This window comes from Scatophagus argus, chromosome 1 (assembly GCF_020382885.2).
Source record: "Scatophagus argus isolate fScaArg1 chromosome 1, fScaArg1.pri, whole genome shotgun sequence".
Classification (NCBI taxonomy): domain Eukaryota; kingdom Metazoa; phylum Chordata; class Actinopteri; family Scatophagidae; genus Scatophagus; species Scatophagus argus.
Genome location: NC_058493.1, coordinates 13,904,701 through 13,920,513, shown reverse-complemented (window position 1 = coordinate 13,920,513; position 15,813 = coordinate 13,904,701). Strand labels below are relative to the sequence as shown.

The following is a 15,813-nucleotide window of genomic DNA, read 5'->3' as shown; positions in this document are numbered from 1 at the left end:
CTGGAACATGTGAGCTGATTCAACCTTGATACCTTTTTCATGTTCACAATGTTGTGCCTTCACTCCTAATGGGTGGGCACACGTTACTGTTGTAATACAATGCTATCTTCTGAGATCTTTGTAACAGCACTCTACACACTAAAGATACTAAACCTCATCTCTCAAAGTTTCTCTGTAGCTGAAGAGCTGGCCTTGTACGGGAAAAGCCTGTGCAAAAGGCTCTAGAGTCATTGTGACAGAGAAGAGGCATGTGTGGTAAAATACATGTATGGTGACTATAGCGACTTTACATACACAACAAACAGCAAAACATGCAGCAGCACAGTGAAGATAAAGTTTCTCATTCTGGCTGGCAAACCATCCTCCATGAAAATGTTTATGTTTCACACTCTCCATGTAAATACACGTATCTGCCTCTGGGCCTCTGGGCCTCTTAGCCAGTGTTTATGTAAAGCAGAGATATGATTCAATTGAACATTATCTAGCTGACTACTGGATGGTGCTAATTGAAGGGCAGTGAGAGTTTCTCTCTTGTACTTTGCTCAGTCTCTGGATACCATCAGAGTCTTACATTTTCCCACAGGAATGCTGATATGATGAAAAGTGTTGAAGAGATGGGAAATTCTAGACTTTATCTAGAGGGTGATGTCAGAGGATACTGCCACCTTACACCACATACTGCCATATCAATGTTTGAATTATTAATCATGTCTCACTGCTGGGGAATTCATGTGTTTCTGTATGAGCTCTCATAGGGGTGTTTGAGCTATACCAAAATTACCAATACCACAATGTAAAAATGAAAAATGCCCATTGGGGAAGAAATAATGGCCTCTTGTCTGACATATTATTATCATATGTTAAAATAATAGATTTTTAATACTAACAAGTCAGATTGTATGCAGCATTTTACTTTGTATCTGGTTGAGATGAAGCTAGTATTTACTCAATACAGTTAGATAGTTTAGTGTGGTTCCCCTCCAAGGAGTCACAAATTAAATCTGAGGTTGTTACACCATGACCGTGCTAAGAAGCTAAAAAGTCCTGCTGTTGCTGCTACATTAATCTTTGCTTTTGGATCCTTTCACCTCATTGGGCATTTAAACTGTTGTTTTAAATGAAACTGTGTCAGAGGTTTAGAGTGGAAATCACCTTTTAGTGGAAATGCTATCAATTCATAGATATCTAAAATGTTACAAGGGGCCAAATTAATCACTGCCTTTTTAGGAGACTTCACAGGCTTAACAGGTTAGAAAATACTGGTTGAATATTGACAATGCATTTTAACAAGCATAAGTGAAATTTGATCTGAAAAGTAGCAGAGTAAAAGTACAAATTAACAGATAAATGGAAATACATAAAATACAAGTAATTCAAGATTCTAAGAAGTGCACTGGAGTAAATGTACGTAATTAACTTTCCACATCTGCTTATAACTTGACCTGCATGTGCTAAAAGAGCTAGTTCATCAGCACGGCTTCCAAATGGATATCAACTCATTTGCTTTTCATCACTAAATAATGCATAACCGCGTCTATCTGACAGTGATAAGAAGCGGTCATGACGTTTGCGCCTGATAAAAACCAACCACGGCACACAGTATTTACGTCTGGGACATCTCACATGATGAACCATCCACAAAACATCAACATCAGGGCAGTGAAATAAATTAGACCCCAGAGCAGAGAGAGAGATCACTGTCCACAATGAGAAAAGTTGCTGAGAAGTTACTTGTAAAGAAAAAGGGGCACATGCTGAGAGATGGAAACCGAGATGTAAAGCTTTGCAAACATTCTGTTAAGCCTTGATCACATTAGTTTCTCTCTACCCTCCACCTTGCAGGTGGCTGTGATGAGGTTATGTTCCTGAGAATGTGTTTTGTGATTTACACCCACTGATAAGCGTTGGAGATGCTGCTCCCTGTGGACAACTGGACAGAAGTGAGCGGTGAGCCTCTGCAGACCTCTGCTATGATAGGAAAAAGAACATGCTGCAGCAGTTTGCCTCTAATGGCCATGTAATCTGAGTAAAAATATTTTAGTGGCAGGGCTGGTATGGTCAGGTTATGACTGTACTTGATACAGAAAGAGGGGGAAAAAGTAAACAGGCTGAACTGTGGCTTTATTAGTCAGAGAAAAAGCGAGTTGTGTTTGGGATGGGGGTGGGTATTCAAAGAGTGCAGTGTCAGTAGTCTGCACTTTGTCAGTTTGTGCTGATTTCATCACAGCCCCAGAGGGAGAGAACTCCAACAGACCCCTTTTACACCTAATGCCTGAACTATATATCATTACAGCTCACATCCTAATGTTCTGGACTGGTGCCTGGGAACAGATTTCTGTGCAGGATAAATGGCACTTTACATCAATGGGCAAAGGCAAGGTGAATGTAAAAACTGAAATTTCAGAGTCTTTGTTTTTCCACTTTTCAGACACATCAAGAGACAGTGACTCATACTGACTACAGCTGGCCAGTTATCTATTAACCCGGTGGACAGTTTCAAATTTGTTGTGGCAGTGAATCAGCCTACACCACAGGCTTGTGTTGTCACTCAGCTGTCAGTGTTGATGCTACAGTAACACAGCTCTGACCTCAGCAGACAGGGTCATCTTAAGTTCACTTTGTCACCTCTCATGTGTTCCCAGACAAGTGACCCTCTGACTGAAAGCTATTTCTCACCCCAAATCACAGCCCATCTAAATAATACTGGCACGCTGTCTTTTAACTAAAACCAGATGTTGAAAGCTGCTCGAGGACGAGCCCCCATTAAAGTCACTGTATGGCCTTCTGAAAAGATGATAAGGCACCTGGTGGTAGTTGTCTGAAAAGACTGATTATATATTTATGTAACCATTAATGGCACAGTAAAGCTTTTGTAGGTTATACAAAAACTGAAGTCCCTTATCAAATTCAAGTTCCTCTTGTATAATACAACTTCCTGTTTTTGTGACATTACTGAACTCCAAAATAAATTTAGCTGTCCTGTGATTATTTAACAAGAAAGAAGCCATCGCAGATGATCTCCATTGTTATTTTATTGGATGAATATAAAAGCTGATCATTTCAGTCTGAGGATTTGGAAAGCAGAAAAAGAATGGAGGGTCAAGCAGTCTAGACAGTCGGGTTAAGGTGGAATTAAGCAGAAGGCGACAGGGCTTGCAGACTGCTCTTGACGGCTGCTAGGTTGGCCTTCCAGGAGCTGAGACTGTCGTGCAGCTGCTGCCACTGCTGCTTGCCAAAGGTGCGGTGTGTGCTGTGGCTGATTGAGTGGAAACAGAAAAGCATGAATGTTAAATTGACAAAATAAACACAGGCCACGCTCATATCTTCCAACTTAGATGAAATAAAAAAAAACAGAGGTATAGTAAATGTAACTATGAATAAAGACATAACAACACCCAAACTCAAATCACAGTCATCTGGACATGTGAATTAAAAAAAAAAAAAAAAAGCAAACAATATCTCCTTAAAGGAAATGTAAGCACACTAATATGTTTGCTTTTTCTATACACTTTTTTTCCCCATAAAAGTACCAAATAAGTCCATAGCATCTTTGACTGTGGCCAGAGAGAGCAGATTTGGCAACACACAAAACTAATCCAGATACTATTAATTCCTCAATCAATCCCTTCTTCCTTGTACTGGGCAACCATAAACAATTATAGGAACACCAAAAACAGATAAAAACTAAAGGCTTCACAAAGAAAACAGTCCTCTGAATGCGAATCTCAAGTTGTTTTTACAGGAACTAAATTTGAGCTCCCTTAGTTAAGTTTAGTTTGTAGTTTTCACTTTTCAGTACCAGTGAAATGAACCAGACTTAGAAAAAACTTTCAAAATAATATTTCGGTAAAGTGCAACAAGACTATTTTATTTAAGCAGACCTGTACTTAGTCAAAATAGTCAAAAACGAAGATTTGATGAAGGTGCTTACCTCACAACAACTTTTTGCTGTGTCTGGTCAATTTTGCAGTACACCATCTTGGTACGAACAGCTAGGAGGAAAAGGCACACAGGAAAGGAATAAAGAGACAGCAAAAGTTCTGACAGAAAGCAATAAAAACACCATCGACACAAGAATGCTTTAAGAGTGAATGCACCTGGAAACTAAAACTGGAGAGGAAGCTAATCCAAGTCACAAAACACTGAAAGTGCTATTCTTGGTTCTGTGCCATTTTCTTACTGTAGCTTGTAAAATCCTGCTAATGTCCTGTGATCACTGTTACATTTTTTTTAAAGGAGGGAAGACATATCAGTGTCAGTGGAATGCGTGTCAGAGGCCACTCTTCATTCACTGGCCTTTTCTTTTGTGAGAAACCTACGAAATTGTTTAGAGTGCAGGCAGATCAGATTTGTTTCTAAAATCCGATATTTAAAGCAAACTGTCCACACTGTTTTTTGCAAGTGATCAGATTGGAATTGTATGTCCAGCCACCACCAACACGTCTGCATGAGTTTCTGTGGTAATGACGCAGGTGTCAGTAACTATGTACGCTGGTGGTGTGGGTGTCCAACGTGGAAGCCTGAGAAATCCATCATCTCGCCCTCCAAACAACTACACTGCCAAATTTTGGAGTAGACAACCTATTTCAGTGTATGTCTACAGCAGTGATACACGGTGAAATGTTTACTATGGTACAAGCACAGTTTCTAGCTGAGGTCTGAGTAAATTGATAAAAGGAAATATTGATACTAGTCTTTTCTGTGTCTGTGAGGTGCTGTGCACAGGACTGAAGCATTGGAAGCTGATTGACAGACAAACGTCACTTAGCTCAGTTTCTCAGCCCGCTTGCTTTTTGTGGTAGGAACCAATAGAGGTGGAGTGTCAATGTCAGTCCAGACTTTCAAAAATCAATCTGGATACAATTTGGACATGCCAACAGTTGGATTTGGGCAGGCTGTCCTAACAAGGCTCCTCAGCATATGTAAACAGATAAGATTAATATATATGAGGTGAAGTGCTTGTACCATCGATGACAAAAGCCTCGACATCGTCGGCTCCGATCTGCAGCTCCTGTTGCATGGTGTCAAAGGAGATCTCCTTGTTTTCCACTGCCATGCCCATGAATGTCAGCAGACGCATCTTGGCCATGTTTTGCTCGTGAGACAAGCCTGAAGAGCAAAAGGATCATTAAGCACAAAACAGTCACAGTCGATTACTCTCGACTTGGGGAGTTTCCCTGTAGTAATTGCCTCTACATTTAGGGGCATGCAGTCAGGGAATCTACTCATTAACACAAACAAAACTCCACATTGTGCGTCTGAAAGTCCATCCTACACATGCTTGTAATTACAGCTAAGCCTTTAGAAAGGGACACACTGCTGACACACATGCATTCCTGTACTATGTCAACAAGTACTTTGGCTTAGTTTCAATATTACATAGATACTTTTATTTCTTAGAGGAAAGGGTGGTCGGGATAGGTTTAAAATGTACTTTGATGATGCACAGAGGTATCAATAAAAAAAGAAAAAAAATTGTCATTAGAATGAAAGTTAAAATGAAATTTTTTTTTCTCAAGATTTCATCTCATGTTACTCCCCTGGTAAGCTCTTAAAGGGGCAGCATTATATCACAAGATCAAGTAAGTCAAGTTATAAAACAGAACATGTCAGTGCTAATTTATAAATAAGTTAAGAAGCAGAGATACATTTTCATCACTTACAATGACCAGCTACATCTGCAATGAGGTTTTAGGGTAATCAGACCTACACTAGATTCCCCCCTCTTTAGTTAACCTGAGTACTGTACTTTTAAACAAGGGGCGCATGTGCATTTGGAGAATTAATGCAACTGATATTTCAGATTATGTTTACTTACCAAGAGAATCAATGAAGTCTTTGTTACTCTGGTAAAACTTTACATATGCTGCTAGTTTTGCGCTCACAAAGATGGTTAATAACTGAAAAGAGAGTCAGAAGTGGAAGAAATGTCATTTTAAGACTTAGAATAAGCCATTATAAGAAACAAAGTTGGATCATCTTGGCATTTAAACAGGCTAGTCATGACAATCAGATCCAGTTTCAGGTCCAGTTTTCACACTGGCTCCAACACACAAATCTTGTCCTTCATAAACATTGGGCTGAACTATTAAAACCCTTAGAAATGACAGCTTGTTGATTCATGAACACTTTCATAGAGAACAACACAGATAACAGAATGGGCGCACACCCTATAACAAATATTTTTTGATTGTTTTAACCTGTTCAACTGGTAATAGACAAACATTCCTGCTGCTCACCATTCAACCTTTTTAACTATTCGGCATTTAAATATTAGATTGTGTTTGCCTTAGGCATCACTGAAACTACGCATCAAAATTTATTGAAGCAATAACAGGGTTTTCCCCCCCTCACCCAAATATTCCGCTCAAAATATTCATCCAAGTCCAATAATTCATGTGCACAACAATGTTCCATATATTAATCGATTACACTCAGTTTTTAAAAGTAAAAAACGTAAGGAGAGGGACTATACTATCTCAACATTTATATGTAAAACACAGAAAGAGTCCTTTAAAGTAGGGTGTGTTAATTCTAATCACATCATTCATTCTCCACCTACAAGGATGGCAGGGAAATGATGGAAAATTTGTTTTGAAACACAACTGTTTCAATGTGCTGTGTAGCATTGAGAAAGTCACATTTCTCAATAAAAAAATAACACTATTAGGGAAAATATTTCTAAAAAATATCTGGCAACAGACTACAAAGTACTACATGTCCTTCGGTACTCACATCATGGATGAGTTCTCCCTCCAGGAAGCGAACAGGTTTCAGAGTGAGGAGGTGGTCAATCAGGAAGGTGTTGGGGTCTTTCAGAGCACGGACGATACATCTGAAGATAAGAGACATACATGTATGTATGTATGTATGTATGTATGTATGTATGTATGTATGTATGTATGTATGTATGTATATGTGAGGGGATGTACATTACACAGAGACTTTATGACAAGTGTTAAATAGGGTCTCCCATTTTACCTGTGAGCATCAACACGTGCTTGTGAAGCATTGTCTTCTGTGTAACTCCCCAGCAGCTCAACCATCACTTTTGCTGCAGCCTCACTATGAAATAAGTAAACACAAAGGAGGTCTATTTCTTCTTCTGTGCATTTCAAAACATGCATTTTACACATCTGACCTGTAAGGTTGTCAAAAGCATTAAAGCCGCGTGTTTAATATCCGTATTTGACTGAATCAGAAGTACCACAGCTATGAAAAATAGATCTACAGATCTACAATCAGATTTTCAACTCAAGACTGCACATATATCAATGTTATTACAAATATGTTGGTATGTGTTGAGGGACTTGTTAATAATACATAAATAAATTAGTAAAAATTAACTTATTTTGTGTGCCTCTCACTGTCCTTTTTAGTCTGCTGTGATATCAAAACAGAGATTGAGTTTTTTTTTGTTTGTTTGTTTGTTTTTTAAATAAGTTTAGATTTCTGGCATCATGACAACCAATGACCCAATATGTAGTTACCTTTTTTTGCAGTCAACCAATGCTTCATACACCAGCCTCAAGAGAGTGTGCTTCTTTTCTGTGTTCAGGTTCCAGTCGATAATCCACTTGCGCACCTGATAAGCAGCACAAACATATCAAATGATTAATCAACTGCAGAGAAAACAATGCATCCTAAGATTTGATATACATGATAAACAGCATTTGTTCCCTTTCTGTTGTATCTGCAGCTCAAAGGTAAAGAAATACACAATATCTGATAGGCAGTGTTTATAGTCAGTAGAGGACATAAGTGGATATACCTGGTCGAGGTCAGTGGGAATGAAGGAGATGGCATTACAAGTTGCTGCCACCTTGATGAGACTACAGAAGACAGTGTACCTCACAGGAGTGTTTTCATCCATGCCATGGAACAAGTTACTCAGTCTGTAACATCAACATGAAAGAGATAATCACGCATTTGAATGGAGATTTTCTTCTTCAACAGTTATGCATTTTCTCAACATGTCTTTTGTTTTGATAGGAAGATAGCTTTTTTTCCTGCTTGTTCATGTTGTGAAAAGAGTCCTGATGTTAAGCTCTAAAATCAAAACAAACGACAATGAAGTGAGACACTACTGTGGATAGCTTTAAGGACTCACAGCTGCATCCTGAGGGAGGGTCTCTCTCCTTCACGGAACTTCACCAGCTTCTCACACAGACTTTCAATGAGAGCCTCCTGCTTCTCTGTCTCCAGGATCAACAGCAGGGACACGATGCTGTTCATCACACTCTCTACATCTGCAAAGAGGCCCATAAGGAATGAGAAACTGCTACCCAGCTATGAGTAGTTTCATGGTCCGCTGCATAAACCACAAATAAGCGTTGTTCATGGTGCAGAAAGTGCACTTAATGACATCGATAACAACTGCATTACATTTAGATGAGCCAGTTCTAGTGTCCTAATAATAATAATAATAACAATAATAATGTTAATAATGTTATGTATTACACCTGTACTTATCCTAGTAACACAAGCAAAATATAAGTAAGTAAAGTAACAGTTCATTTAAAGTTACCATATCCTGTTATTGTCCAATTCATAAATAAGTGACGATGTGTATCATCATCATCCCTTACCTTTATCATCATCCTTGAGGCATACGTCGCATGCCTCGATGATCTGAGCCAAATCTACATGAAGTCCACCTTCAGAGTTTTCTTCTGATATATCAGCTCCTTTGGACTTGAGGTAGGCTCTCAGCTCTGAGGCCTGAAACGTTTGACAGTAAAATAATCAGCTGTTAGGTACACATCTGAAGTGAATGGATGGTGTGTGAATAACGTAAAAATGTTGATTATGAATGTTCGACTTGTACTTTTACACAAGTTACTGTCACATGTTCAGTACTGAATCCCAAGATTACAGGTTACAAACAATTATTTTATATTTCTGTTATTAGCGCTAACGTTAGCTGACTAGCAAGCATGATGTTAATGTGTGGCTTGACATACTTTAACGCTACGCCTTTGTTTACTTAGATGTCTGGCTAAGCTGCTAGCAGTGTAAGCCGACGTGAAAACGTTTAAGATCTTTGTGACAGAGGTAACCATAAATACACTGAGTTGAAAACGGTTAACAGCGACGACTCTCAACCAACTGACATACAAGCAACTGTAACGACAAGTTTAATTATGTAACTGCTCATAATATGCCTCCGCATATGTCTCACAGTCAGCATGTAGCTAACAATCAGCACGGACCTGTCAGCCACTACGAAGGGTTAGCATTTTAGCTAGCTAGCATGCTAAGTCATCTGGTTAGTTACTATCCATTCATTGTCTCATCCGCAGGTGAAATTGTGTATAGGACTGTTTTTAAAGACATATATCGTACCTGGTCTTCTTCCGTAATATCGATAAACGCCGGGACGCTCATTTTAGGTGATTTTGTGAGCCCAGATGTTGAAATCCACGCTCCCACGACTACTGAGACCTGAGCGGAAAAGAAAAGACGACACTGCCGGTGAAACTCTTGCTGTTCCGGGGTCACGCTATTAAAGCGGCAGTAAGATAACCACAAACGGCCGTGGATGGCTGCCCTGTGATGGCTGATTGAGATAATGTAGTCCGTCTCCTTACGTTTTTTACTTTTAAAAACTGGGTGTAATCGATTAATATATGGAACATTGTTGTGCACATGAATTATTGGACGTGAATGAATATTTTGAGCGGAATATTTGTGTGAGGGGGAAAAACCCCTGTCATTGCTTCAGCTTGTGCAATTCCTTCTTTAAAAAGTGAGACGACCTCCTAAATTTAATGATTTATTTATATATTATTTTAATTTATTAGTCACCCAGACTTCCATCATATGCTGACCTTTCATTCTTTCTTATCCAGATATCATATCAATCTCCTCTCAGGGAGATTAACCCTGGATGTCTTGGATGAGAGTTACAGAGGTGAACCTGATCCCTGGGAGAGGTTATCTGATTAAGCTGCAGTGCATCTGTGCAGACCACCATGACAGGCCTGACCCAGAGCTTACCAACCCGGAAACACTGACAGTGTCAGAGGGCAGCACTCTTCCACCATACCCCGCTGACCTATGGGTGTGCTTGTTGGGCCTCTGTACCAAGTGGGATCCTGTGTATCGTTACCATGGCAGGTCACTTGGTGATTGAGGTGAGTGAGGTGAAGAGGGCAAGTGGAGCAGGAGTTCACCCTAAAACTGTGTAGTCGGGTTACAAACATTTGAGGTTTTGAGCAAGCTGTGTCCCAGAGCAAAGCTGTGGAGTGTTCTCCCTGTCGAAACTGCACTGCAGCTCGCAATTCATCTGTCACAAAAATATGTGTATTGTAGTGGAGTCATAGACTACAGAGACACATCATGCCACGTCATAATTTCTTGAACGTCTGCTTGTCACATATTCCACTAAAGCAGTTACTGTTAGGGAACTGAGCTCTGTTGCATTGAGTGGGATAAATACCTTAAAATAGTGTTGCTGAGGGGAACTGGCTGATGAAGTGTTTCACCATAGCGCTGGTATGATGCATCATTCTATTGAGAATGCAAGTGCCTGGTACCAAATCCCACCCTCAATCTCTCCCTGCTCTCGTATGCTGTCATGGCAAAGAATTTATAGCCACTTCTCCACAAGTGTGCTTGTGTAACTGTGAGGCTTTCATTATCTGATTAACAGCTGTTGTCAAGTGCCTGCTGTATTTCAAGACTAGAATAAGAATTTTGGAGACTTTGAAGCTCCAGGTGCATGTGAAACATTGTTTTTGTCTTTTCTTAAAAAAAAGTTTTTCAAATTTTTGACAGTATATCCTGAAAATAGCATGGATATTGGATTGCAGCAAACCTTTTAAACTCCAGACTGTACCTGGTACATTTATTAAACTAGGATTTAGTCTGTTTTAAATCTTTCTAAATCTAACCTGACATTGTACTCTTCACAAGATGTGTAAGTGATCTAGCAGCAGACATTGCTGGTGTTTTCAGTAACTTTCACTAATGTCTGACTGGATGTTTTATGTTGGTGTATGTGTGCAGAATTCAGCGGAATATTATGATTTTATCAGACAGTTTGTCTCTTGAAGTTCCCTTAGTTTGTGAAATCAATGCCAAAAAATTACTCATCTTGTCCTAGCTTTGCAGGGAAACGTTATGCTGCGTTAAATCCCATTCCTCTTAGACCTCTTTTTTCTTAGCCTTGTTGCAGCAGACTTTTATGTTATCACTCTTTAATGTTGTAAATGTAGGGATACTTCATGTTCCTTTTTCACTTGTATTCTGTGTTTTCTGTGATGCGAATTCTTCAAGCTGCAGTCTCGTGAAATATTTGGAAATAGCTTTGACTTAAGGGGAAAAAAAAAAAGATTTTGTTTTTGTATTTTGTTTGTTTTCTTGGTGAAATGTTAGCACACTGAGCTTTGACTTTATGTTTATAAGCGCATATTGTATATCTTGTGTGTGTCTCTGTCTCTGTCTGTATTTTTGTGTATTATTCATGTATTATCCCACATCTTTATGTGCCAGAACATATATTATGCTCTCAGACATATCTAAGTATACTAAGACAAAAGGCTACTGTAGAAAATCAATCCATATCTATATATGTGTAGATCTAAATATTTATACTGTCAGTATGTCTGTCACCTCACCCATGCTTGTTTGATTGGAAATAGCACATGCTCTTCCTAAGCTGCTGGCAAATTGCCTGCTCAGCCTCCTCAAAGATAAATGACTGCACGTTAACAGTTAGTTGAGCCCAGGTGTCTGCTTTCTCGCTGTCAGCCAGCCAAGTGGTGAGTATCCATGAAAGCCAGTCTCATGGTCATCATCCAACATGGCTGCCTAGTGTCCACCCACTAATTGTCTGGTTCCCACAGTTCTGCCTGCCTTCACAATCTCTGAAAAATCCCCTTGCTCAGGCTCATCTATCAGCCAGTGACCTTGTCAGGGTGCATCGCATGAGTAACTTCCCTGCTTCCCTAGGTGGAGCAAATTGCTGGTTAATTACTTATAAGTTGACCCACCCTCCCAACACACCTACACACAAATGCAAGAAACAAGTAAACAAACAAAACCAAGATATTAAAGAGAAGTCAAGTCCGGAGTTCACAATCATCCAAGGCATGCAAAATCTCCTTTGTAAAATATTTTTTACAGATATAGATATATTATAAACTTCTTCCATATTCTGTGGTTAATATACATGCATGGCTATCATCTATCAGCTGAAGTTGAACATTGGTTTCACAGCACAGGTTAGTTAACTCCTGTCAATTACTCGTACAGCATTATCTCAGCTCACTTCATATCATATCATCACATTAAGATTTGGGACAGTGAGCCAATAAACTCTTATTGATACAAGCTACTTCATACCAAGAACAGTGCTGTGCTACAATAATTGTTACGTAACACGGAGATGTTGCTGTCATTATCCATGACTTTATGAGCTACTCTCTCCTGTACATTTACATTTATTCCATTGTCATTTTTTTTACTCCCCCCGTTTTTCTGTGTCATTTGCTATAGTGAACCGACTATCTTTTGATATGTTCTATTGGTTGGACAAAACAAAGAATTTGATTGTGCCACCTGCTTAATCAAAAACAAAAACTAACATACAAAAAAATGAAAAAATAAAAGAAGTGGCAGATTTACAGATAATGAAAAAAAATAGCCTATTTACAGCCCAAATAACATTTTGCATGTTGGAATATGGCAGCGTGCTTCAAAACAAACTCACTCTAGTGATCTTTTTATCCTCTTTGTTTTCTAGGTCATTGTTTTGTGGCTTGCAAATTTCTGGTACAGTTTGGTCTGACCATTTACTGGGAGGCTGCTGAGATAGCCATTGTCTGCAGTGCAAACAACAACACTCCCCCAGTGCTCTGAGTCTGGGCAGACTTTAATGAGCTAATAGAGCCACCAGCTGCACAGCTAACTGGGTTAGCCAGCTATAACAGCAGTTATAACTGCAGCAGAGAAAAGAAGTTAGTGGTTACTCTGTTCATATACTGTCCCTTACTTGCTTAAAGTGATCTTTGATATGTCATCAGTACTTACATGTTGCACCTTTAAACACCCAGTTATTTTTCTGAAAACTCAGTGATGACCAAATGAGAGCTAAATGGAGAGAGACTGTTGCACCTAAATTTATCAGGTGGCCAGAAACATGACTCCAAATGAATGGTAATGTATTTGTGTATGTGTGTATGCTAACTCATTATCCATTTAATTAGCTGGTGATATGTGACGTGTGCATCTATCGGTGCGTTAAGGTTTACTGTAATGTGATAGCTGTTGAGTCCCTGTGATCACTACTACTGGGTGATCAATTACACAGCCTCAGACTTCACAGACAGAGTGAAATTAATTTATAATTTCTTCTGTTCACTTAATTAGAATTGTATTGTTCTTTTGTCTGCCTCATACATGTTACTGACTTGGCTGTACATTTACAAGCGATCTGCAGCAAACACTCATGCATGACCAGAAGAACAAGCTCAGTATGTGAAATACCATTGTTATCTTACCATATCACTTAATGACCAGCTTCATATCACACCAGAGACTGCAGCAATCAATCAAAGTGAGTTTGCATTTGTAGTGCTGAGCTATCTCAAGTTGTTAATCCCTCTATGTGGTATGTGTGTGCTCTGTTTCAACCTAATGGCAAAAAACCCCTATAGTCTCCCAGGAATTCTGATGTAGCTGACTGGATGGATTGAGTCACTGCAGTAGAACTGGGCCTGGTAATGATGGAGTGGTCTCTTGTCATCGGAGTGTGTTTACATTAAATACACTCACAGCCTGGAAGAGCTTAAAAAGCATGGTCAAACAAAGAATCAAATTTGTTTCAATTGAGGATACATTACACAATATTTGGCTTGAATGCCAGATGCCAGAAATATGAACTTGAGGCACGTTGTGCTACGTGATCTTTTGCTTTTGATACGATGCTGCAGACAGAGAACAGACAACCATTAAAACTTTCTAAGTAAAAAATGTATTTTTTTTTTCTCAAGAAAGCTGTGCTGTGTTTAAAAGTATAGCATAGAACTATTTTAGAAATGAAGCACAATAAATATTTTGACTTGCTGGGATGGAAAAGGTTGCAGTAAAGCGGCATTTCCCTCAAGTGAAGTGTCAGAGGTTATAGTCACATGATTGTGGTAATTCTTCTGTTTTCCCATCATTGTGCACAGAACTCCGAGTCATCCTGTAAACTTGTCTAGGTTCAGAATGAGGCTCAAGGGTATGACAACAGACAGTAACTGCAAGAGATATCCGAAATGTTTTCTGATGACTGCTTACGCCCTGGCCGCAGCTGCTAGGGTGTGACAGCATGGAAGAGGCTGTGGTTTACTGTAAAGAACTGATAAAGGCCGGCCTTGATGCTGATGCATGGACACCTGCTGTGAAGGAACATATGTTGTTCAGCAAAATTCAGCAGGCCACGTTTCACATAAGTTCCTCTGAATTCGAAGCTTCTGTTTTTCAAGACAGCATTCAGTCATCTCATGGCGTCTATTTATTCCAGCTTTTGCTGTTGAGGTTGATGCTGACACTGTGCCATGGCAGTCTGCAGCATCCAACATCACGTCTTGATTTAAGCGTTTCCAAAGACTATAATGTTTATATTTGATTTGGAAAAGATTATTCTTTCAAAACAAATTATCTATCTGAAAATAGATACTTAGTGTTCTGTCCTTGTCTTATTGTCAACAAACCCCTTGAGAAAAACAAAAACAGACAACAGGTCAATCCAACAACAAGTATTGTGTCATTGTCTATGTCACCAAACCCTGGTATAGGTTATTTCTCTGGGCCACAGAACTCCATTGTTGTCCAAAAACTAATCACATCATTGAGCTATCATTGGGTTTGACTGAGTGACATATTGTATACCTTGATGAGGCCTACAATAAACATGGACATAAGTTTATTTTGAGTCCAGACAGCAAGGTTCATTCAGTTTTCATTTTACAACACAGGGTTGCACAATGGAATGGGGTTTCTATATGGTACACACAAATAGACCCCACATTCAATTATTTAATAGAATAAAGAATATAAACATGACATTAGGGGGGCAGCATGGTGGCGCAGTGACTAGCACTGTCGCCTCACAACAAGTCTGTGCGTGTGTGGTTGTCTGTCTTTGTGTGTCAGTCCGGTGATTGACTGGTGACCAGTCCAGGGTGAACCCCGCCTCTCACCCACAGTCAGCTGAGATAGGCTCCAGCCCCACGCGACCCTGACGGATAAGCAGTATAGAAAATGGATGGATTGAAGGTAGCATTAAACAATACATACAGTTTCTTATACTGCATATACCTACACTCATAGAGACACAGAAATCCCACATCATTATTGAGGAGCCTGAGGATGATTTTAGTAGTCTCACAGCCACAAGGAAGAATTTTGTCTGTAGTCTCAGGTGGATATTGTCCTTTAGTATCCTTTGGGCTCTGCTTGGTTGATTGGTACAAGTAATGTTCTGGCCAATTTAAATCACTCCCTGACATTCTGCTTCCATAAATATTCATTAGGGCACCAAATGTGTCTTAATAAATGAATATATAAGCAGTTGCTAATAATACTGTGATCAGTTGTTTTGGCAAACTATTTAGCCTTTTAACAGTGAATGTATTTGTTTATGATCCATTTTTAAAAGTTTACATCCCTGCAAGCAACCAATTTGCTTGGGACTGTTGAATTTGTGGACAATGTCTAAGATTTAGAATATCACTGGCCTTTTACTGTAGTTACTGTCAGTATACTGTAGTTTTGTTTCATTTTCAGTTTACATTCCTTTGTTTAAACTATTTTTTTTGTATT

The 15,813-nt window shown here is 39.2% G+C and overlaps 1 protein-coding gene across 1 annotated transcript; it reads right to left on the bottom strand.

Annotated features, from left to right (window-relative positions):
• Positions 1–3,012: 3,012 nt before the first annotated feature.
• Positions 3,013–9,477, bottom strand: eif3m (eukaryotic translation initiation factor 3, subunit M). Its single transcript, XM_046384881.1, has 11 exons — positions 9,346–9,477; positions 8,589–8,721; positions 8,111–8,249; positions 7,772–7,895; positions 7,491–7,585; positions 6,982–7,065; positions 6,736–6,835; positions 5,819–5,900; positions 4,966–5,109; positions 3,932–3,992; positions 3,013–3,256 (listed from the first exon to the last, which is right to left on the bottom strand). The coding sequence occupies exons 1-11, from the start codon at positions 9,385–9,387 to the stop codon at positions 3,133–3,135; spliced, it is 1,128 nt and encodes a 375-aa protein (XP_046240837.1). The 5' UTR covers positions 9,388–9,477; the 3' UTR covers positions 3,013–3,132.
• Between the last annotated feature and the right edge of the window lie 6,336 nt (positions 9,478–15,813).